At 41.3% G+C, this 25,617-nt stretch overlaps 1 protein-coding gene across 18 annotated transcripts in view; it reads left to right on the top strand.

Annotated features, from left to right (window-relative positions):
• GPHN (gephyrin) overlaps positions 1 to 25,617 on the top strand; it is a 535,888-nt gene that overhangs the window by 449,718 nt on the left and 60,553 nt on the right. For all 18 annotated transcript variants that reach the window (XM_075927415.1, XM_075927413.1, XM_075927409.1 and 15 more), the window contains 4 exons: positions 10,757 to 10,876; positions 13,775 to 13,833; positions 14,040 to 14,193; positions 21,600 to 21,721. In XM_075927415.1, coding sequence (XP_075783530.1) covers positions 10,757 to 10,876; positions 13,775 to 13,833; positions 14,040 to 14,193; positions 21,600 to 21,721 — 455 coding nt within the window. The remainder of the gene's footprint in view (positions 1 to 10,756; positions 10,877 to 13,774; positions 13,834 to 14,039; positions 14,194 to 21,599; positions 21,722 to 25,617) is intronic.

The raw sequence follows: 25,617 nt of genomic DNA, 5'->3' as shown, positions 1-25,617 counted from the left end.
TTGAATGTGGGAGGGGGTGTGAAGAGCAGGCTCTGACTGGGAGGCGCTTGGTGGTTTGCAGTATAGCAGAGCTTAGGCAGGCTGCCTGCCTACTATGGCTTCACACCACTCCTGAAAGTGGCTGCTGCTATTTCTCTTGGCTGGAATCAATGGGAGCTATGAGGACAGTGCTGGGGGGCCATGGCTGCGCACAGAAATCTACTGCGCACCTTCCCTCAAGGAGCGCACAGAGACATGGCAGCAGCAGGCAGCCTGCATGATCTCCCCCCTGTGCTGCTGGCCAGACAGAGGTGTTAGTCAGGTTAGATCTGGTCACCGGGCTGCTTGCCCATCCCTGATTGAGGGTGTGAGTTGAGCAATCCTGGAGGAGCCCTAGAAGCAAGCAAGTCTATGGGAGATAGTCTGAAATGAACTTTATGTTGTAGTATTGGTAATTTTTGAGTTAATAAAATCAAATATCAGCAAAGAGACGAATGTGAACTCTACTAAGAGTGTGAATTGAGTTTAAGAGCAAGCTAAAAATAGTTCCTGCTTATGGCCTGCTCTATTATATATGTGAATTGTTCGAGAATAGATGGGATAAAACTCTTGCACTAGCACTTGGTGATAAGACTATTTCATAGGTTCCTAGCCACTATATCATAGGTTCCTAGCCACTAAGAGCTCAAGTAAGCTTGCTGTTTCCCATTCAGCATGCATGCTTCAGCCTCCAGTGCTAGTTAGACTGCTCCAAATCCCTGTTTTGTAATTTCTGCCTAAGCCCATTATACAAGAGCAGGCACAAATGGAATACATCATGGGCTGCACAGAGACACTTTACAAAAGTGAATTCTTGTGTTAGGGGTATTAACAATTCTAGCACTGTGGCCTATAGTTAACATTTAATTAATGACTCTAATTAATGTCTCTGCAACTCAAATTTTTAAGAGTATGAAATCTGGTATACATTTTGTTCACTGAAAAGACTGAGTCACAGGTAGATCCTGTCCCTCAATATCAGCAATTTTTCCAGGACATGTTCAGTATTGCCAACCCCTAGAATTATGCCAGATCTGCAAAAAATTAATACCCTTCTCTTAAAAGGATTTCAAAACTAATAAATTTGACAGTCCATTCCCAATGTACTGGATAGACTGGAACAAACACATCTGATTCACAGGTATGTAGCTACTATTCATAATTTCAGATACAGTGATGATACACAGAGCCTTTTTGTATCTACTTCTATAACCAAAAAAATGAGCTGTGGCTTTCCACATCCTCAGATGTGTATATCCACCAATTTCCCTGTAGTGGGAAAAAACACCTCAGCAGCCCAACACTATGGCATTTAATTTCAGAAAGGGGAACTATACAAAAATGAGGAATTTAGTTAAACAGAAATTAAAAGGTACAGTGACAAAAGTAAAATCTTTGCAAACTGCATGAAAACTTTTCAAAGACACCATAATAGAGGCCCAACTTAAAAGTATACCTAAGTTAAAAAACACAGAGAACCAAAAAAGTGCCACCGTGGTAAAAGAAGCAATGACAGATAAAAAGATACCTTTTAAAATGTGGAAGTCAAATCCTAGTGAGGAAAATAGAAAGGATCATAAACTTTGTCAAATTAAGTGTAAAAATACAATAAGAAAAGCCAAAAAGGAGATTGAAGAACAGCTAGCCAAAAATTCAAAAAATAATAGTAAAATGTTTTTTAGGTACATTAGAAGCAGGAAGCTGGCTAAACAACCAATGGAGCCCTTGGATGATTGAGGAGCACTCAAAGATGAAAAAGTCATAGCAGAAAAGCTAAATGAATTCTTTGCTCCAGTCTTCACGGCTGAGGATATTGGAGAGATTCCTAAACCTGAGCCATTCTTTTTAGGGGATAAATCTGAGGAATTGTCCCAGATTGAGGTGCTATTAAAGGAGGTTTTGGAAAAAATTGATAAACTTAACAGTAACAAGTTACAGGGACCAGATGGCATTCACCCAAGAGTTCTGAAAGAACTCAAATGTGAAATTGCAGAACCATTAACTGTGGTTTGTAACCTATCCTTTAAATAAGCTTCTGTACCTAATGACTGGAAGATAGCTAATGTGACACCAATACTTAAAAATGGCTCTAGAAGTGATCCTGGCAATTACAGACCGGTAAGTCTAATGTCAGTACCGGGCAAATTAATTGAAACTATAGTAAAGTATAAAATTCAGACACATGGATGAATATAATTTGTTGAGGGAAAGTCAACATGGTTTCTGTAAAGGGAAATCATGCTTTACTAATCTGCTAGAGTTCTTTGAGGGGGGTCGACAAACATGTGGACAAGGGGGATCCAGTGGATATAGTATACTTAGATTTCCAGAAAGCATTTGACAAGGTCCCTCACCAAAGGCTTTTCAGTAAAGTAAGTTGTCATGGGATAAGAGGGAAGGTCCTTTCGTGGATTGATAACTGGTTAAAAGACAGGAAACAAAGTGTAGGAATAAATGGTAAGTTTTCCAAGTGGAGAGAGGTAATTAGTGGAGTCCCCCAAAGGTCTGTCCTGGGACCCATCCTATTCAACTTATTTATAAATGATCTGGAGGAAGGGTGAGGTGGCAAAATTTGCAGATACCAAACTGCTCAAAATAGTTAAGACCAAAGCAGGCTGTAAAGAGCTTCAAAAAGATCTTACCAAATTAGGTGACTGGATAACAAAATGGCAAATGAAATTTAATGTTGATAAATATAAAGTAATGCACATTGGAAAAAATAATCCCAACTATATATACAATATGATGGAGACTAATTTGGCTACAACTACTAAAGAGAAAGATCTTGGAGTCATTGTGGATAGTTCTCTGAAAACATCCACTCAGTGTGCAGCGGCAGTCAAAAAAGCAAATAGAGTGTTAGGAGTCATTAAAAAGGGGATAGAATATAAGAGAGAAAATATTTTATTGCCTCTATATAAAACCATGATATGCCCACATCTTGAATACTGTGTACAGATGTGGTCACCTCATCTCAAAATAGATATATTAGCATTGGAAAAGGTTCAGAAAAAGGCAACAAAAATGATTAAGGGTTTGGAACAGGTTCAATATGAAGAGATTAAAAATACTTGAAATTTTCAGCTTAGAAAAGCGGAGACTAAGCAGGGGATATGATACAGGTCTATAAAATCATGACTGGTGTGGAAAAAGTGAATAAGGAAAAGTTATTTACTTATTCCCACAATATAAGAACTAAGGGTCACCAAATGAAATTAGTAGGCAGCAGGTTTAAAACAAACAAAAGGAAGTTTTTCTTCACTTAGCGCAAAGTCAACCTGTGGATCTCTTTGCCATAGGATGTGGTGAAGGCTAGAACTTTAACAGGATTCAAAAAAGAGCTAGATAGATTCATGGACGTAAGGTCTGTCAATGGTTGTGAGCCAGGATGGGTAGCAATGGTATTCCTAGCCTCTGTTTCTCTGGGGATGAGTCACAGGGGAGGGAACACGTGAGGATTATCTGTTGTGATCCTTCCCTCTGGGGCATCTGGTATTGGCCACTGTTGGCAGACAGGATACTGGGCTAGATGGACCTTTGGTCTGACCCAGTATGGCCATTCTTATGTTCTAATTTGCATGGTTCTAGATACAAAATTTGTATCTGCATCCATATCCACAAAAATGAGGTGCAAATAGCTACAGATTTTCAGGGCTCTAATGATCCATAGATTTAAACAGAATAATCTTATCTGGCAAATTATAACTTTTCCATTGACACCTTACATTAAATATTTTGTACAAGATTTATTGCAGTTGTTTAACAGTCACAATATTAATGATATACATGGTCATATTTCAATCCTACTGCCTCGCAGCATCCCAGGACCATTTGCTATAATGCAAAGATTTTCAACTCTTTAGCATTTTCTTGAGGGTAAAATGACTATGGGTCAGAATTTCTTGATTAAGCCTGTATTCCTTGTTGCCTGTCCTCTTGTCCCTGAAGAGGTTATTCAGGAAGCTCAGCACACTCACAGTGAAGTGGAACATTGAGAGACGGTGCATAAGCCAGTGGGGGTTCCAGTAGGCTCAGGCACTGGTTTTTGGAAGATAAGACAGCAGGGCTACAGAGCCTCATGTTTCAAGGAAGGGTGGCAGACATGAAATCTGTCCTTGGGAAGTATGCCTTAGAGACCCAAAGCTAGGAATAGTGACCCAGCTCTACTCAGACCCTGTCAGATAAGCACGTGGGATCCAGTGATTCTGGTGCTCTACTGGTGTCCATGTAGAGTCTAGAACAGGTTGTGACTGACAGCATTTGGAGCAAGTTCCCCAGTGTTGTGGCAGGAGCAGAAATAAACGTGATTAGATCCCCTGCTCCCGGATAAACTAAGGAAACAGCACATTTATTCTGGGTAAAAAGCAAAAATACATCATATTCTGTAATAATTCTCTTTGGCTCAAGAATAAAGTAGCTAAGTTATGAAAGGATTTGTACTTGTTTCCCTTTGAGTGGAAGTACATTTGACAGTATAGGAAGTTTGATGAGGGCAATAAAGCGTGAGGCCCTTACAATTTTTTGAAAGGCTTTTGAGAAACCCCTGAGGCTCAAAGAAAGTGGAGTATAGCAGCATTAGCTTGATCTGATTCCTATAATAGTCTAAGATTACTGAAGATTTTAATTAGAATACTTATTAATAGTATACTAATGGGTAGAGGGGGGAACACACAGTCAGGATTCCTGGGTGTTGTTTTTATCTCGGTCATAGAATCACTCTGTGACATAGGTAAGAGAAAGCCTTTCTGTACCTCAGTTTCTACATCTGAAATGGAATTTTGACATTTGTAAACCATTTTGAAGTTCTATAATGAAAAGCACTTTAGAAGTGCAAATATTGTTATTAGTATGTATTTTACAACTTCACCATATCTAAGTAACGTCTTTCATTTTAATTATCACTTTCTTACTTCTATATATTTCATCTTGATTACTGCAGAATCTGGGCTATTACCTAAGGGTAAAGCCAACATTAAAACTAAGTTATTGTTATTATTATTATTATTATTATTATTAATAATAATAATAATAATAACAATAACTAATAAAAATAACATCTCATTTAATGCTAATAGCTTTATGCATTCTGTTTTACAGTGTCAATGCACTTGGGATGGTGTAGAAAAAAAATAAAGGCAAACTAATGTAATAAAACTTAAGAGAATACCACGCTCTCAAATATATAAAAACAAATTAATATGTTCAATTTTGAAAAGGAAAAGGAAGATAATTAATATACAGTCAACAATGTTCAGTGTAAAAAAACACCCAGTCACATTCACAGGTGTGCTTGGATGTTTTAAATCATTGTGGCTAAATTGGCATGATTTTCCAGAAATGCTTTTAACGGAAAAGTTTTCCGTTAAAAGCATTTTTGGAACAGAGCGTCTAGACTGGCATGGACGCTTTTCCACAAAGGCACTTTTTGCAGAAAAGCGTCCGTGCCAATCTAGACGCGCTTTTCCACAAAAAAGCCCCAATCGCCATTTTTGTGATCGGGGCTTTTTTGCGGAAAACAAATCTGAGCTGTCTACACTGGCCCTTTTGCACAAAAGCTTTGTGCAAAAGGGACTTTTGCCTAAACGGGAGCAGAATAGTATTTCCGTAAGAAGCACTGATTTCTTACAGTAGGAAGTCAGTGCTTTTGCGGAAATTCAAGCGGCCAGTGTAGACAGCTGGCAAGTTTTTCCGGAAAAGCAGCTGATTTTCTGGAAAAACTGGCCAGTCTAGACATAGCCTGTAAGTTTATAAATCAGGAAACAGTAATTATACTAGTTCACTGGGAAATAAGCTGAAAACATAGCACATTTTACAACAATTGATCCTAATAACTGAATTATGACATTTTCATAGGCATGGTCCTTATGAGGCCAAAAGGCAATACATTTAAAATGGGAGGAAATATACATTATTTTTATGCAATATGCAATTAACATGTGAAACTCACTGCTGTAGGAGACAAATGCCTTAGTAAATTTAGCACAATATTAGACAATTATATGATAAAAATAGTACATATGTTTACAGTATAGCTAGGATAAAAATTATAGGGTCTCTAATGATTCGAGGCATTGAATTAATGGTTTAGCCTTCTGAAGTACCTGTTCCAAGTGAAAAACAGAAATAAGCAACTAGATTAGATAGACCATGTGTCTTCTTGGAGAAGGCAAATCCTTTCTCAAAGATTATTTTTAAAACGACTTTCAGGAATTAACTCAGTCGTTTTCAAGGCACCTCCTTCTGACTGGTGTCTCCTGCATCCTCACTCCATGCTCTCACTCTGGATCCACGTGGCTCCCAAACTGTAAAATCCTGTTTGTATCACTGCCTTCTGGCAGTGCCCACTGTACAGTGGTCTCTCTTCCCCATTCCAGTGGTTGTATCAGCAGTTCTTGTTCTCTATTGCCACTGTGGCCCTAAAGCCTAGCCCCTCAGGGACAAGCCACAGTATGTATAGGTGACACCCTGGTGGCAAAGCAAGGGGGAAGGGGAGGACCCAGGCCCACTCATTACTCTGGGTCCCGAGTCAGATACCCTTTAGAGACGGCCTTGTCCTGCCCTCCTCTGCTCCCCTTTATTGCCTCTAGATTCCTGGGCCGCTTCTCCGGTGACCTTTGCATGGACTCGGCCCTTCTCACAAGGTCTGCAGCCTGGAAGAAATCAGGCTAAAGCAAGCCTGGGCAAAATACAGTCTGGGGGCCACATCTGGCCCGCCAAACCACCAGGACCACCAGGCACACAGCTGCTGCAGTTTAAAGTACAGTCTGTGCGGCAATCTTTGTGTGATCTCCCTGCCCCCAGCCCAATCCTCAGCTCCTATTAGCTGGAAACAACCAGCATATCGGAGTGGTTGACAAAGGCTTCCCTTGTCGACCGCGCCGCATCTAGACTGTCGCGCCATGCCGGATCAGCTGATCGTCGGCACAGCGCAGCAGCCATTTTTATCTTAATGAAGCGGGGATTATTCAAATTCCCGCTTCTCTGACTATGCCAAATAAAATATTTTACATGGCTCCGTCGACGGAGCCATGTAGTCTAGACGTATCCTATATGTGCAGCAAACAACACTCTCACAACATAGCGCACAAACAGCATGATCTTTATGTTAAGCAAATCTGTATTCAACAATCCAAGAAGGCTGAAATGAGCTAACATTTAACTTTGTTTTCTTAGGAACTGCCATTAGTTGCTGAGAATCAATTCTTCCTGCTGTCAAGATCTCTGTAAATTTGATGACTTTGCTTCTTCCCTCCCTCTGGCTTCGGCTGTCTCAGAATAACACGAGGCTAATGCACGTGGCAGAAGCAGGACACTGTCCTAGAGCAATAGTTTTCCAGTCAGCACTACGCATATGCAATGAGTAATAGTTTTTTGCAGGATATGCAATACATATACAACCCCTGCCCGTGGCTGCAACAGCTTCCCTCCAATCCCCAGGCTGCAGCAGCAACTCGCCCGGCTGCCACATGTTCTAAGCCCGAATTGCCATCTGCCCCACAATGCAGCCTTAGCAACAGTGGAAGCCGGCCCCCAACATGGCACTGGCCTCCCACAGCTTCAACATACTCCCTCTGATCCCCAAGCTTCCCGCGGCTTCAACACTCCCTTTCCAGTTCTCAACCGCCCCCTCACTCTTCCACCCCACACACATAGTCACGCAGCCACAGGCTTTCCCTGTCCTCATCCCCACCACCATCAGTGAGAGCAGCAGTGCTGCTGCAGAGTTAGGTGGGCTTAGATTTTTTGTGCATCGCTGCGTAGGCGTGGACATTAAAGGAACAGTGTCACAGGGTCCCGGCTGCTAGGAGAAGGGGGGCGGGGCTGAGCTCCTGCTTCACGTGCCAAAGAAAAGCAGCTCGCATGCTACTTGTGGCATGCATGCCGGGGGTTGCCGAACCCTGGTCTAGGTTTATTTGATCCTGGCTTAGTATAGAGGGCTGGACTAGATCAGTGATTCTCAACCTGTAGTCTGCAGATCCTTGGGGTCCACAGATTATGACTGGGATCTTGCAAAAGGTTGTCTTTACAAAAACAATAGTTTTCAACATGTGATCCATGGGCCCGTACAAGTCTTCAGAGTACATCTAAGATTTCCAAAGAGGTCCATATCTTCATTTGAAAATTTTTAGAGGGTTCACAAATGAAAAAATATTGAGACTCAGGGTACGTCTACACTGCGGGGGTTTTCCGGGATACCGGAAAAACTCTGCTGTGACCAAGAAATGCATTTGCTCTTCCACTTTTTTTTGCAGAAGAGCAAACACGCTATTTCAGGGAGCACTGTATTCCTCGTTCTACGAGGGATAAGGGCTCTGCCGAAAGAGGAGGCTTTTCCACCATTTCGCTCCATCTAGACTGGGCCAAATGGCAGAAAAGCCTCTTCCAGAAAAGCGATTGGAAAAAGCTAGTGTAGACCTAGCCTCAATGAACTAGATGACTGACTGACAGGTCCCATGAGCCCTACATTTCTGATTCTGTGATTAGTGAAATCCTAGATATGGTACATGATAATTGGCCCTTTTTTAGTTCTCATTACCATTTTATTTATGCCCTGCTGAAAGACATTTGATCTCTTTTTTCCTTAGAATAGGCAAAATTAAATGCAGACTCAACTGTCAATTTTATCTTAGTAGATATCTTAATGAGGCCAGATTGTCTTCCTTCTGCAGTATTGCCCCAGTGAACAAGGCACATCAACTTTTGTCATACTGAAATTCCAATTTTATGTTGGCAAATCAGAGAATATCACCGCGTGAGATTGCAGCAGAAGGATAGATAAAGCAAACAAGAAGCTCTGCACAAAACAAGGAAATATGCACATCCATACATTAGCTTCCAGTTGATTTTTATTAACAAGATTTTTTTTCTTTATTTATTCTTTTCTCAAATGTTCAGGGTCAAATGATAATTTTACTATGGATTTTGGAAAATATAATAAAATATTATTAGTGATTAATTAAAAACAAACTTTATTTCACATGATTTATTTTTTCATATTTCTATTGTCTATTTTTTCTGTCATAGATAATGCAGGCTACTTAGGAAGTTACGTTATGTCTACACTAGCTCATTAATTCGAGCTAGGTAGGCAAATCAGGAGTAACGGTTAATCCGAACTAAAGACTTAGTTCGGATTAACTTTAAACTGCCTTGTGTAGCCGCAGGCAGTTCGTTTGAACTAAGGGGATTTAAAAATGGCAGCCAAACGGGAACATGCAAATAAAGCCCGGGATATTTAAATCCCAGGGCTTCATTTGCAACTCCGGTTGCCTGATTTGCCTACCTAGCTCAAATTAACAAGCTAGTGTAGACATATCCTTATATTGTTTCTGATAGTAATTTAGCTACACCTACACTGCCACTTTACTATACTGCAACTTTCTGACTCAGGGATGTGAAAAAACACTCTGCTAAGCATAGGAAATCATGACACTGTAAGGTGCCAGAGTACCGGCTCCCAGCAATGGTAGCTATTCCCGTTATTGAGACGGTTTACAGACAGTCCTGGGAGAGCTCTCTCTCCCAGCCTTCCTGCTGTGGGCATACTTTCACTTTAAAGCATTGACACAGCTGCACTGTAATTTTAGAAGTGCAAACACAGCCTGAGTTCTTTAGCATGGTCTTTGTGACTATTATAGAGCAACTACTAATTCCACTATACATTTTAGGCCTCAGCAGATAGATCCGCTTAAGGGTAGATATCCCATGCAAACCTAAGTAATTCGAACTGAGAGGGCACTCCTGTCAATGCCAGTAGTCCCACTTCTACAAGGAGTAAGAGAAGTCAAAGGGAAAGTGTGCTCCTTTTGACTTCCCACCGTGTGAACTGCACCAAAATTTGAGTTAAGATACTTCGATTTAAGATATGCAATTAACATAGCTGAAGTTACATATCTTAATTTGAACTTATCCCCTAGTATAGACCAGGGGAGTAGCTCCTTGCCTGTGTGCTTCAACCCTAACCCAGAATTACCACCTCTTGGTATGATATGGGAATTAATTCTCTTGGACAAATCATTCTTTGGTTTCTTACCAGCAAGTATGTCAATTTATTGCCTATTGTGGTAATTATTTTTTGTGATGTAGAAACCTGTCTTCTGGGAAAATGGCTAAAACTACTGTTTTATTTCATACTGTCATTAGATAATAATGGTTTTCAATTACTAATGTCCTGAGTCAGATTTGAACCTGTTATTCTTTAATCATAGAGGATTTACCCATTATAACTCCATTAAGAGTGTGTCTAGACTACATGGCTCCGTCGAAAGCCATGTAGATTAGGCAGGACGGCAAAGGGAAATGAAGCTGCGATTTAAATAATCACTGCTTCATTTAAATCAAAATAGCCACCGCGTTGTGCCGATCAGCTGATTGTCGGCACAGCGCGGCAGTCTAGATGGGGATCTGCCGACCCCAGAACCCTTCGTCGGCAGATCCTGTCACAAGGCTTACAGGATCCCCATCTGGACTGCCGCGCTGTGCTGACAATTTTGATTTAAATGAAGCGGCAATTATTTAAATCGCCGCTTCATTTTCCTTTTTCATGTAAACTAATCTACATGGCTCCGTCGACAGAGCCATGTGGTTTAGATGTACACTAACAGTGTATCAAGAAGAAAAAAGCCATACTATGAAAAGAATTCATTATACTACAGTTTATTTCTGCAGTATTCAAATGTTTTCCCTTTCCCTTGTTAAAAGTATATTAGTTGCATCATTTGATTGTTGTTTTTTTCAGCCAACCCAGACTGTGATGCCTGGTCAGGTAATGCGGGTTACAACAGGTGCTCCAATCCCCTGTGGTGCTGATGCTGTGGTGCAAGTAGAAGACACAGAACTCATCAGGGAATCAGATGATGTGAGTCGTAACTAAAATCTCATTGTGCTAATAGTTCTCCATGCAGCAGCATAACACCAGGGATAGCAAAAATTCATTGTGTAGTTCATAAGCTTCCAGGGGGACATGGTGTCATAACCGTCATGCCATTAGTTCTTTTCGCCCTATTTATTAAGATTAGAGTACCACTTGCAGAAGGAATTAGAACTTGCATCCTCATTCCTCTTCCTGGAATCTCAAAAACTTCTCAATATTCCTGCTTCACAAAATATTCTAGTCCATGCAATCCTGTTGAAGACTTACTTAGTCTATTCTAGTGTCTTGAATTGGGCATTGAGATGCTGCAAATTCTTTATGCACTGTAAATTTGAGAGTGTCTATTAGCTGTTTGCCCTTTGGGAGTCTCAATCACTTATTACATTGATATAAATTTCTATTAGCTGCAAGTAATTACAGATTTGGTACTTGGGCCTGCCTCAGTATTCTTAGCACAAGGAACACAATGCTGATCCAAATGTCCCACCTATTAGCACAACCTCAGAGGAGATGTAACGTGTTCCATGCAGCTCGAAAGCATTTCCTAATTTAATCAACAGGAAATACCAGATTAGCATCTCTCAGTTAGAATCTGTATCATATGCCTAAATTGTGCTACCTATTCATGAGGCATTGCTAGATCCTGCTAAATTAAACTAGCATATCTCAGCAACAATACTGTCCACCTGTAAAAGAGCTGTCTGCCTGATAGGAAATATTACATTCCATCTAAAGATTAGGTGTTTCTGTTTTCTCAGCCCTTTCCCAACTCCCTATGGCTGTAAATGAACTAACATACCTCAAAGAACAGAAACAGTTTAGAATCATCAGCTATTAGGAACCGATGACAAAATATAGTCACACCAATTATTCTAAGTTCCCTTTATGTATTGAGTGTTTACCACCAGAACAGAGGGTACCAACTTAAAGTAATCATTACAGAGGACCATCTTCTTGCCAGAACAACCCTATAGGTCTCTTTGGATGCTCCTGACATAGCTGTTTTCTGTTTCTATACCGTTAGTTACGAAAATGGCCTCCTGGCTTCAGCTCTCAAGATTTCTGAGGGAGGTCCAGAATATAGCAAAGGACCTTCCCTTGGCCAGCTTTTTTTTTTTAAGAGAATACAGAAGAGTCTCTCCATGCATTAAAATATTCCAGGACCACTTTGCATTCTCTAAGAATTTATACAACTGCTCATAAAAATAAATTTAGTAAGTAAGTCAAAGACACAAAATGAGCTAAATGATTCCTCTTAAAATCAGGAATAAGGGACCTTTCGGAAAAGACTTTGTTTTCCAAAAGATCCCCGTCTAGACTGGCGCTTTTTTCCAGCAAAGCCCCAAGCCGGAAAAAAGCGGCAGCCATGTTCATGCAAGTGCAGCGGGGAAAATGTAAATCCCCGCTGCATTTGCAATTCCGACTTGTCTCATCTGCATCCGTTTTCCGGAAAAGGGGTGCAGTGCAGACACATCCTTGTAGAATGAGGCTTACAGGGATGCCGGAATAGTGCGCCCGTTATTTCAAAATAATGGGTGCATTTAAAGATGCGCAATAGCTATTTTAGGATACTTCCAATATCCCGAAATAGCTCTGCTGTCTAGGCGTAGCCTGACTGTGCAGAGATCTTGTTCTGTTCAGTTCTCCAGTTTCCAGACACCTCATGAACCCCAGTGAAAGAGGCAGAGGTACCTGAAAAACTGCTTGTCTGCTGCATGGGCACCGATCTCACAATCCTCATTAAAAACTCAGTTTTGAAGCAATGATCAAAGTTCCAAAGTGATTTTGGATGTTTAAATTAAACCAAAATCCTTTCCGCTTCTCTTTGATGTTTATCCTGATGAAAATGACAGATTCTCTGGAGCCTTTTTAGAAAAGTAAAGAGGAATCACTATGTGCAGTCCAACACTACCTTATTTTACAAAATAGGCTGTAATGTTTCACATGGCAGGGAAGCTACTTCTCAACACATGCTGTGTTTGCATTGTAAAGTGTTTAACTCATGGCATTGGGGTGTCTCAGGTAAAAAATTAAGGGTGGCTGACAACTTACTGCTTTCTTGCAGCTGAGCATTTTTATCATCCACCTACTTACAGAGCTTATTAAATTAAATATGTGTACGTATAATGTAGTCTACAAGTTAAACTGCCCTCACCGGATTTACTGGCATTGAGCAAACCACCAGAGCATTGAACTCCTGAGTATGTGAACACAAAAGTTCTATCACAAAGCAGACTTCAGGCTTTCCTACCAGTCTTGTTAACAATACATAAACATGGCATGTTATCTTCTCTCTGATGTTCCAAAGAAGAGAAAAGGTCCCTGCACAACACAAATTCTAAATAACCCCACAGAAATGTGGGCACACAACTGGTTGTTAGGGCGGGTTTTTTCTTACTGCTTATCTGTTGGTGTAATGCCACATGCTTTGCTATGCTTCTTGATTTTTTTTTTGCCTGGAGAGGCTACTTCTTAAATATGCTTGAAGATGTGAGGTTGGCTGAGAAAAGGGGAAAGAATCTCTGTGGTAAATAAGATTAGCACACAACCCAAGGATATTGTATGGGGAAGAAGCATAAATGTAGCAGTCATTTAAAAAGCAAGACAAAACCATGTATTCAGCACAGGTCCTTTCCTAATAAGCTCAGCTGGAAAGTAATTATTTTAAACTCTTAAAATTAGAGCACACATTGTAAAGCACTCATGATCAGCAGATCACAAAAACTAAGATGATGTTTGGAAAATACTGTGACAGAATAATCACTGCTGTGGCATGGCCATTTGTGAACCATGCAGAAACAGTGGAGACTAGTGAGAAATAAAAGCTAATTAATTTTGTTTGATTAACACATTTGGAATTGTGTGACCTTCTCTTTTTTACAGGGCACTGAAGAACTAGAAGTACGAATTCTGGTGCAGGCTCGACCAGGCCAAGATATCAGGTGTGTAAATAAGCTTGTTTTAAAATATCTCTTCAGAGAATATAATTGATAGTGCATTTTCTAGTCATTGTTTTACCGTAAATAGCACTGAATTTTTTAATTTATAACCAGGGCACTGATGCACGCTCTTCAATCAGAGCTTGACCAGGTAACAAGAATCATTTTGAATTATATTCTGTTTTTCTTTCTTCTTTTTTTATGAAAAGACCCATAGGACACGACATTAAAAGAGGTGAATGTGTACTGGCTAAGGGAACCCACATGGGTCCATCAGAAATTGGCCTCTTAGCAACCGTTGGAGTAACAGAAGTAGAAGTTAACAAGTTTCCAGTCGTTGCAGTCATGTCAACTGGGAATGAGGTAAAAAAAATCTTTAAACTCAAGATTTTTTTAACTTACTTCTATTTGCAGGCACAGAAGTAGTATTTTGGATAATAATACCCAGCCTAATTATGGTTTGTGGAGTGCTTACTCTTGTCCATTCTAAGTGTGCACATGTCCATGTGCACAGCTGTTGGAGACTTTTGCCTTATTGGTATTCGTAGAGGTGGCTGTGGCATCTCTGGAGTGCCTCACTGAGGCAGCAGTACATAATGTGTTGCCAGCCCAGTGCCCTCTCAGTTCCTTCATACCCCCATGTCGGTTGGTTGGAGTGCTTAGCCAGGAGCATTAGTTGTTCACTATTTAGATTGTTCTTTGTTATTTAGTTGAGTGATTAGTTAGCTGTTGAGTTCTTTGAGGTAGTTTAGTAGTTAGAGTCCCGGCCAAGACTTTATCCCAGAATGGGGCATGCCCTGTTCCCCAAAGTTCAAGCCAAGTTTTGGGTGCAGTCAGCCAATACCCATCAGTGACCCTCAAGAGCATCTCAGTCGGCCACAAGACTGTCGTAACCAAGATGGTCCCCTGGATATGATTGCTAACCAGACATGCATACTTAGGATGTGCTGATTGAACCATAACAGTACTTTGATTGGATGTAGAAGGGGCGCATGGCTCTCTCAGTCAATGTTGTGTGCAATCAGCATTCATCTCACTTCACATGCCCTTGCTTTACATGCGTGTTACTTTAGTACTACTGGTAGGAAAAAAACTATATGGACAGAAACCAGCAGAATCTGGCAACTCTGAGCGGGGGCAACAATGAACAAAATGTTTGGTGGGCCACACATAGAACCCTGATAGGCTACATGTAGGCCATAGGTTGCTCACCACTGCTCAAGAGAGTTGTTTAAAGTGCCTAGAGGAGGCCCATAGTAAAAACAAGTACTAGATCTGCAAAAACTGTCACCCCTGAACACAAAAAGAATAGTACATTCAGTTGAAGGACCTCATGGAGGTTGCTCTGTGCTCAGCATTGGACCCCTCTCACTTGAACTCTGTGCCTGGTATTTTGGCATCAGCCTGCAATGCACTGCCAGCACTGGGATCCGCTTGACATCCTCTTCTCCATTACCAAAGAAGCAGTGTAAGTCAACTAGTCTGCAGGCACTGTGAAAGCGAACTTTGGGAAAAGGACCTGTGTTAGTCCTCCTTCCAAAAGGAGTCTCATGGGAGTACCGCTGTGATTGGACCCCCAAACCCAGCCAAGGACCTGTCTCTTGGGAGTCCCAATGCATTGCACAGTCATCTGAACCTAAATCAGACCTGATGGTCAAAGCACTTTTAGGCTGACTGGCATTGCAGACACCTGGCTCCATGGTAGATCCTGCCAAGACACTGGTTCAAACAAGTAAGCCAGTTATGGGACCACCCCTAAACGCAGTGGAATGCCCTGGTCCCTGGACCACAGGCATAGTTCCGCTTTATCACAGCCAAGAACCCCAGTACCGTAGCCTCGGTCTTTCGTCAGGAGCCTCAGAATTCCAACATCACATTCCCCACCTACAAGACATGGAACTCTGGAGTTGCAACTCCAATCCAATGGTCCTTCTGTCAGAGACAGCCAAAGTGACCATCTCTTTTGCCTCACAGAACTCCCAGATGTCAGTCTCTTCCAGCATCAGACAGTTCCTTGTCATGGCACTGGTCACTGGGATGCTGGTACCATTCTATGGGCAGGCATCAGCCTTCACCTTCCCCATACCAGACACTGAGAAGAGTCAGTCAACATACTCAGGTTTCCATGGGCCAAGCAAGGGCATTGACCCAGGTCGGAGGGACATTTCAGCTCTACCCCATAAAGGACCATTGTTTCCTAGCCAGGAATCCACCAGGGTGCCTGTGGCACCGACATAGGGTCAAGGGCAATGGGTTGCCCAGTGGCAACACTGGAACCCATGGGGAGTGCCTGTTATGCCAGCATTGTACTCCCACCACTCCTCCCACGTGGCTTCAGACAACATACCCCTAGTGCAGCCAGTACCAGTGTCAGAGCAAGGAGCCGAATCGAAGGTGGCAACTTTGTGGGAGGCCCCAACAGCTGCAGAATGGTCCCTGAAGCAGTAAGGGCTGCTCCCCCACTCTCCAGCAGTGCAGTCATCGTTCTTGTTTTCACCAGATGAGGTGGTGGTAGATCCCTCATAAACCAGCAAGCCCCCACCATAACTTTAGGGAACACCAAGCCCTACCTAAGAGTGGTAGCTAACTGGAACTTGGAGGCTGAGGAGTTAGCTGAGAAGCCCATCCTCTCCTCTGCCCCAGCTCACGTTGTGTTGTCAGTTCACCCAGGGGTCCCAAAGATCTCTAAGTCGGTGTGCCAGACCCCATCTTCCATTCTGTCAACACTCAAGAAAGTAGAAAAGAAGTACTATCTCCCTGCAAAGGGGTTTGAATATACACACACCCTTCTGTGGGGCTGTTGGTTGTGTCTGTCCTCAATAAAAGGGACAGGCAGAGCAAGCAAGTGGCACTCCCAAAAATAAAGAAGCCAAGAGGCTGGACCTATTTGGCAAAAAGATTTTGTTTTTCAACAGTAAGACTCCAATTTAGAATCTCTAATCATCAGGCCCTACTTGGGAGACAAAATTTCAATGCATGGCATTCAGTGAGCAAGTTCAGGGAGAGCCTCCCACAGGATCAGGCACAGGAGTTCACCACTCTGGTAGAAGAAGGCAAGGGGGTACACAGAAGTGTCCTCCAGATGGCCTGGGATGGCACAGAGTCATCAGCCAGGGTAGGCATCTCTGCAATAGCTATGAGGTATAGCACCAGCCTACAGACCTCCAGGCTGTCCCAGGAGATGCAATACATCCTTCAGGACCTCCCTTTTGAGGGAATGGGCCTTTTCTTTGAGTTGACTGATGCAAGACTTTATGGCTTTAGAGACTCCCAGGATGCCCTTTGCTCCCTGGACCTGCATATTTCACGGAAGGCTAGAAAGACATTCCATCCACCACTGCCTCCACCAGTGTTGATTTTGGGGTGCCCCTCAATCTGGCTCATACAAAAAAGGACAAAGACAGGTGTTTTGAGAAATGCTACCAGTTGTCATCTTTGCAATATGCCCAGCTTAGTCCTTCCAGGGACCAAGCGACCACAAGCAGTCATTTTGAGGGTGCACCCAAGGATGTACCATGGCAACTTACATAGTCTTCTACAAGGAAAAGGTCCAGGTAAGGCCTTCCATCACAAGACAATCTCTCAGTTTCATTCAAACCAAGATACTTACTTACTAGGGATGTAAAAGGTTAACTGGTTACCTGATAAGCATTGCACTTACCGGAATACTTATTTGGTAACCGGTTAACTGGTCTACTAGCCACTTGGAGCCAGCTGGCAGGAATCTGAAGTCAGGGTGGCAGGAGGGCCACATGGCAGGCAGGCGGAATTCAGCCATGTGCCAGTGGCCCCAGATTCCAGCCCCAGTGGACCCACCTTTAGCAGTGCCAGCAGCCCCAGACCCAGCCTGAACCTGGCCATGCTGAAGCAGCCTTTATGGCCCTGTCTCCCGGCTGCATTGCAGTCCCATCTCCTGGCCATGGCTCCATTTCTTGGTGGCCCCAGGCACCCCAGCTCCCAGCCATGCTGCGGCCCCAGTAACCGCAGTCCCAGTTCTCAGCGGCTCCCAGCAGCAGCCTCAGCTCTAGACACCCTGGACCTGGCTCCTAGCCACACCGCAGTGGCCCCAGCTCCAGCGGATCTGGACCAAAATGCCTGCTTTAGCAACAGTAAGACTCCACACACACACACTCACTCTCACTCACTGTGGCTGCCCTGGCCCCTAATGGTTAACCAGTTAAACAATATAATTTTAATAATTTAATCAGTTAACAGTTTTGATCAGTATTTACAACTCAATTGCTTACCAGTCTTCTTCCTAAAACCACAAGTCAGAGATGGAGTCAGATGACATAGGCCTTTCTATATTGACAGCCCGCCCCCCCTCTGCAAGCAATCATCACCGTCCACTCTACCAGGGCGCAGGCCTCTTCAGCAAACTTTTTGGCTCAGGTGTCTATCCAGGACATTTCTAGGGCAGCCATCTGGTTGTCGGTTCATACCTTCTGTCCCACTATGCACTTAGCCAGCAGGCCCAGAATGATGCTGGCTTGCAATACTCCAAGGTGCCAAGAGGTGAATTCTGAGTCCACCTCCATAGATACTGCTTATGAGTGACCTAAAATGGAATTGATATGAGCAAGCACTCAAAGAAGAAAAGATGATTCCATTACTTGCCCGCCTACCCTTGTGTTGGAGTCGCTGGCAAGAAGGAACTGAGCAGGCATAAAGCTGGTGGCAGCTAACATACCCCTGCATGAGTGTGGCAGTTCAGAGGGCACCACAGCCAGCCCTTTGGATATTGCTAATGCAAAAGTCTCTGTCTACTGTGCACAAGGGCATGCACACACCTAGAATTAGATGGACATAAGCAACACATCTCAAAGAACAACAGTTACAAAAAGGTAGGTAACTGTTTTTTATTTTGTTTTCCTCCACACAAGAATATGGGCCAGATCCTTGGGCAAGCCACAGTAGGCACAGAGCTAGCATATCCAGTCCTATGTCAGCTATTTTTCCTCACCAGCACAGTGAGTATTCTAAGGAGAGCTAGGGATATGGTTGGGTATGGTCAGAATATAACATACTTTACCGCTTCTAGTTTACAGAACTACATCTTTTGAGCCACTGACCTGTGTAACTATTCTAAGACTTTGAAGTAACCTGATTCAGAGCATGGATGAGTTCCACCTACTGAACAATTTGCTTTAGTAGTCTAAATAGTGGCTCTATTTAACTAATACCGCAGCCCAACACTGCTTAGTTTGGAAGTTCTGACAAGATCATATACCTAGAGCAACTAGCCTCCTGCATGGGGACATGCAGATTTGTCATTAGGAAGTTTCAAACAAGTAAGCAATAATGGAAACAAGGATGAAGTCCTTCATGACTCTCCATTCTCTTTCTTCCTTCTGGGGAAAAGCAGCCTTGTTGGGAACCACAAATTTTTGCTCTTAAAAGGATACACTGAAATCCAGATAACCTCTTGCAATGCAGTTTAAGACGAGGGCTCTATCCTGTTCAATCTCAGGAACATCAGAATAAAAAGGTTCCCATTTAGCACAACCTATTAAATTTTAATATGAGAAAGCTTGGGTTGCTGCTGCTCTTTCCCCATTTTCCATTCCCCACCTTCCATAAATTTAAATTGGTCACATCCTCAAATGTAGAGGGAAAATGACTTATACAAGCCTTTATCAAGGGGTGTCAAGAAGAAGCAGGTACTCAGAGTGCAATCCTGGCTCCACTGAAGTTAATAGCAAACTTCCATTGCCTTTGGTGAGATCAGGATTTCAACCTTGTGTATTATAGTTATAAGGCCATATAAGTGCAACAGAAGGGGACATAACCTAAGAATTAGGGATGTAGTTAATATGTTAATGAATAACAAGCTCCCTAATTCTCTATATGTAAGTCCCAAAAAAGTTGATGCCTACTCTTAGCAGGTATGCATGAGAAATTAAATTAAAAATATAGTACTGCACATGTTTTCTTTGCAGAGCTTTCAAATGAACTATAAAACCCAAATCCTCAATAAAACTAGAGGTTATTTCTTTTACCGTGTTCACAGAAATATAAACAGCCGCCAAATGGCCTGTAATTCTTTTCTTATTTCTAATGCTCATTGCAAAAATTTCAAAATTAGAAACATGAATGGCAAAGGATTTATGAAAGACAAAGTGGATGAAGTAATGTCTTAGTTGGTCCAATAAAAGATATTACTTGACCCATCTTGTTTCTTAACATCCTGGAAACATCATGGCGGCAACACCACAGTATTTCAAAGATGTATACTAGTGCCAGGGGAAATTTTAAATAGCTGTTTCATGTACTTCTGGGCAATAGCCCTGTGAGGAAGATGAAGCACTTGGAGCAATTTATATAAAAAAACAACTTATATATTTAATTGAATTCAAAGTCCTCATCTTGACCAACTAGAAAATCACTTTTATTATTGTAGTAACCGTGCTGTATTTAAAAAATCTAGTTACCTCAAATGTACATTTTGACCTAACATCTTGACTGTGCTCTTCTGAGGCAATCCTTTTGAAGTCTAAACACTAAAATAAACCCCTGGCTGTAGTCTCATCCTATTGAAAGCCTTTGAAGTATTTAAGTTTTAAATCTTTGATATGTAAAATAGAGCCATAAAAATAAATCTCCATTCACATTTTGTGGGTGATGCAGCTTGTTGAAATGTTTAATGCTTACACAACCCCAATGAAAATTATTCTTTGACTGCAGAATGCCAACCAGCCTTGGGCTGAAATCTTAAGAGACCTCCTAAAATAGGCAGGAATAAGCTGTGCAGTAGATACCTCCAGAGAAAGCTCAGAATGCCTCAAAGAGTGATTAGTAAGTGGGACCTGTTGTTCCCTGTGTGCATCTTTTGTATAAAATTGTAAACTTAGATCCAGTCTTTTCACAATAGGGGAGTGCTAGCCACACTGTTGTGACCTAGCCAAGTTCCAATCTGAGTAATTATATTCTTTCTATCTAACATCCTGACTGTATTTTCAAATTGATACAGCATTCTCCTTCATCTCCTGTCCTCAACAGTTGTGTTGTTGCATGCTGTTAATCAGCAATACAGTCCATCTGAAAGGCTAAGGTATTTCAGACATGAATGAAAGGATTCCTAGTGTGTAAAACATGTCTGTATGTTTGTTAGATACTTTGGCATCCTTCAGGATAAAAGATGCTATGTAAATGTAAGATCATCATTATTATTGTCATCTTTCTACCCCTTAAAATAGCCCATTTTTCATCTAAAATGGATGTTATTTAAAGAATTACCTGGTTAGTATATGAAACTGTTTAAATTTTCATCTTTTAAGCTGCTGTAGGTTTCCACATTTAAAATGTGTCTTCCAAATGGAGCAGACACTAGACTTTATTATTCTTGGTTGTTGCAGCATTAACGTGGCAGCTTAAGGTGTCAATAAGATCAGAATAAGCAGATCTATCCATCAACTTGGAAACAGTTACAAATTAAGTGTTTATTTTGATTTTATTCTGAATGAAATTGGAAGTCTGATATTCCCCATGACAAGAGGGTTTGCAGACATTGATACATTGAAATAATTCAAGTAAGAATCAGAAAAACTTTTTATTTTGCTTTACCAGTCAGTGTCTCAACCACATGGCTTTTCGGCTTAAATTGCTTTATAGGTTCTGAATTCACAGAACCTATTTACAGACACACATTGACTGATTTGTCATAAGTGTCAGTAGGAATCATATCCACCTTCAAAAGCAAAAAGTTTCCCATGAGCAAAGGCACATAACACTCTGAAGTGAATGATTGGTAGTATGGCTCTGTTTTACAGTTGTTGAATCCTGAGGATGACCTCTTACCAGGAAAGATCCGAGACAGTAACCGTTCCACTCTCCTAGCCACAATTCAAGAACACGGCTACCCAACAATCAACTTGGGAATTGTGGGAGATAAGTAAGTACCACGTGTTAATAAAGATTAACATCTATTGTTACTTCACATTCATATGGTGCGCGTTAACAGCAATGGGTAAAGAAAACATAGCAGAAGCTGCATTCACTATTCTGCTTGCTGCAAGTATCACAGCATTGTGGTGGTATTCATTTTGGAGGAGGAGTACTTTTTTATTTTTCTTCTCAGTATGGAATTTAACATGATCCACCCTAGTAGTATGAGGAATAGTCTGATAAGAATGTTTTTAATGAGTGATGTTTATCTTGTTTAGTCTTTCTCTTATTGTACAATTGTAGCATTGCCTCTGCTCCCTGCAATATGAGCTGAGTATAAATTGGGACAGGATAATAATACCAGCACTTGAATGGTGGCATGTTGTGCTATTTATTCATGCAGCCTCATCATGGATATAAGCACATTGTATTTAATAAGTTAAAAACCTGCATTTGGAGAATATATTGTACAGAAATCCCAGTGTTCCTGATTTTTAAGAAAGTGTCTCACAATTTATTTTCCATATTAAGATTAATTTAGAATTTAACTTTTTGTCAGATTTTTAAATCACTGTCTTATGGGCAACATCCCACTCTTGACTGTGGAGTACTGAAAAAACAGAGTTACAGAAATACATCCAAGTATGCAAAAAAAAATTTAAGTGTTGTCCTCCAGTGAGTTCTGTTTTGACTGCTGTTAGTTACACTTCTTTTGTCAAGTCATTTTATTCATCTGACTAAGTTCTGCTTTTGAAAGCTGAAGCAGAAATGTTTGCAGTGTTTGGTGTTCCTTCCTTAACAGGACTGTGAAATGTCTGTAGTTGGTTGAAACTGAGGTGGCTAAAGATTGTCATCATTACACATTTTCTGAGCTATTTTCTCTACTCTTGATGCCTAGGCGTTGGACTTCCTCTTATTTCTCTTTGTGTGTGTTGAACTGACTAACAGACTACAAAGACTGCACCAGCTCAGTCCAACATACTTAAGTAGCTAGTGTGTCCTGGTGTGTCCATACACTCTTATTGGTCACTGAAGCCAGTTCCAAAACACAGGCTTAAACCCTGGGAGTAAGTCTCTTGATTGTTAAGCTGCTGTGGCCCTGGAATTTTAGACCCTTCAGGTCAGAGTGGGGTAGCCACTCAGTATACCCTGTATCAGCAGTTATAGAGTCTCTAGGAACAAATTGATCACTTTTTATATTGAGGCACAACCTTGCATCCTGAAAATTGTTGCTCCTGACATGGACGCTTTGGATTTCACACTAGCACATCAAGCACCAGTTGCATCAAGGGTCTCAGTCTCAGTCATTGCTACTGCTTACTGAAGCTCTAGTATTGCTCTAGATCTCTCCATTACCTATAACATTTAAGATGTTAGAGTAGGACTGCCTAAGTTTCAGGATAATGGTAGTAGTAATTTGAATTCAGATGCATGGGAGAGGATTCATCTGATGCTAAATACATATTCTATACAGAGGAACACAAAGAAGATAGCTCTTCATAGGATGATACCACCTTTCCCTAATTTTTCTGACATAAATCCAAGATGATTGATTTTAGTTGAATTACAGTACTGCACCCCAGAACCCAATGCTGTGCCTTTGGATTCATTCAAAATAAATGTTTACCAATCTGCAGTTATAACCCTTCATATCATGTACTTCCAAGACTTCATGGCCAAAAAGTCAAATGAAATTGTCAAAACCTTTTCTCTGGTCAGTTCTCGTCATTCTTCCTATACTCTCATCTACAAAAAGGGATTAGCTTGGTTTAGGCAGTTTTTTATGTGACTGATATAGTTTTAGAGACCACTGCCTACAGGTGGATGTCCACAAGTTTGTTTCTCTGTAGAACTTGGAATTCCAACTAGAGGTCCAGAAAGAGCCCAAGATACACTAGAGAAAATTTGTTTTGGGAATCAGATAGACCAACACCGCAGAAGTCAAAAGAAACAACAGCTGCACTTGGTTCTCTTGGAGAAGAGTGTTTTCCTTTTGGTCCCTTGTTCAAGGGAGGAAATAGAAAGTCTCCACTTCAAAATTTAGGTCTAACATTTACATATCATAGAAACATAGAATACTAGAACTGGAAGGAACCTCAAGAAGCCATCAAGTCCAGTCCTCTGCACTCATGACAGGACTAAGCATCATCTATATAATCCTTGACAGATATTTGTCTAAGGTGCTGTTAAGTATCTCCAATGATGGAGAGTCCACAATCTCTCTAGGCAATTTATTCTAGTGCATTACTCCCATGACTGTTAGGAAGTTTTTCCTAATGTCCAGTCTAAACCTCCCTTGCTGCAATTTAAAACTATTGCTTCTTGTCCTATCATCAGAGGTTAAGGAGAATAATTTTTCTCCCTCCTCCTTGTAACAACTTTTTAGGTATTTGAAAACTGTTATAATGTCCCCATCTCAGTCTTCTCTTCTCCAGACTAAACAAACCCAGTTCTTTCAATCTTCCTACATAGATCATGTTTTTTAGACTTTTAATCATTTTTGTTATTCCTCTCTAGACTTTCTCCAATTTGTCCACATCTTTCCTGAAATGTGACACCCAGAACAAAACACAGTATTCCAGATGAGACCTAATGAATGCAGATCAAAGCAGAAGAATTACCTCTTCTGTCTTGCTTACAACACTCTTGTTAATATATCCCAAAATTATGGTGGATTTTTTTTTCCTTTTTGTGCAGTGTCACACTGTGAACTTGTATTTAGCTTTTGGTCCCCTATGGCTCCTACAACCCTTTCTGAAGTACTTGTTCCTACATAGTCATTTCCCAGTTTGCATTGTGAAACTCACTGTTCCTTCGTAAGTGGAGTACTTTGCATTTGTTCTTATTTAATTTCATCCTATTTACCTGAGACCATTTCTTCAGGTTGTCCAGATCATTTTGACCCTATCCTCCAAAGCTCTTGCAGTCCCTTCCAGCCTGGTATCATCCACAATCTTTATAAGAGTACTGTCTATGCCATTATCTAAATCATTGATGAAGATATTGTACAGAACCCTGTGGAACCCCACTTGTTATGCCCTCCCAGCATGACTATGTACCATTGATAACTACTCTCTGGGAGCGTTTATCCAACCATCTATGCACGCACCTCATAGTAGCTGTGTCTAGGTTGCATTTCCCTAGTTTATTTTTAAGAAGCTAATGCGAAACTGTAGTAAATGCTTTACTTAAGTCTAGGTATACAATGTGCACCACTTCCCCCTTATCCGCAAGGCTTGATATCCTATCAAAGAAAGCTTTCAGATTGGTTTGACATGATTTGTTCTTTACAAATCCATACTGACTGTTACTTATCACCTTATTGTCTTCCAGATGTTTGCAAACTGATTCCTTAATTATTTGCTCCATTATCTTTCCTGGCACAGAAGTTAAACTGATTGCTCTGTAGTTTCCTGCGTTATTCTTATTTCCCTTTTTTATAGATGGGCACTATATTTGCTCTTTCAGTCTTCTGGAATCTCTCCCATCTTCCATGACTTTTTAAAGATGATAGATAATGACTCAATGAACTTGAGTATTTTAGGATACGTTTCATCAGGCACTAGTGACTTGAAGACATCTAACTTTCCTACTTGTTCTTTTCCTATTTTAACTTCTGAACCTACCTCCTTTTCTCCAGCATTCACTATAATAAGCATCCAATCACCACCAACCTTCTTGGTGAAAACCAAAACAAAAAATAGTTAAGCACCCCTGCCATTTCCACATTTTCTGTCATTGTTTTCCCCTTTTCATTGAGTAATGGGCCTACCCTGTCCTTGGCCTTCTTGCTTCTAATATATTTGTGTGACGCCCCCACGCCGCCCCGCGGCGTTTGCCCGGAGGGCTCGCAATGGTCCTTGAGTCCCGAGCTCCCTTGGTCAGTCTTATTCACTTTCTTGT

The sequence above is a fragment of the Pelodiscus sinensis genome, chromosome 4, assembly GCF_049634645.1.
Source record: "Pelodiscus sinensis isolate JC-2024 chromosome 4, ASM4963464v1, whole genome shotgun sequence".
Lineage (NCBI taxonomy): Eukaryota > Metazoa > Chordata > Testudines > Trionychidae > Pelodiscus > Pelodiscus sinensis.
Note: the sequence above shows the minus strand (reverse complement) of the source record. Positions and strands in the feature narration are given on the sequence as shown.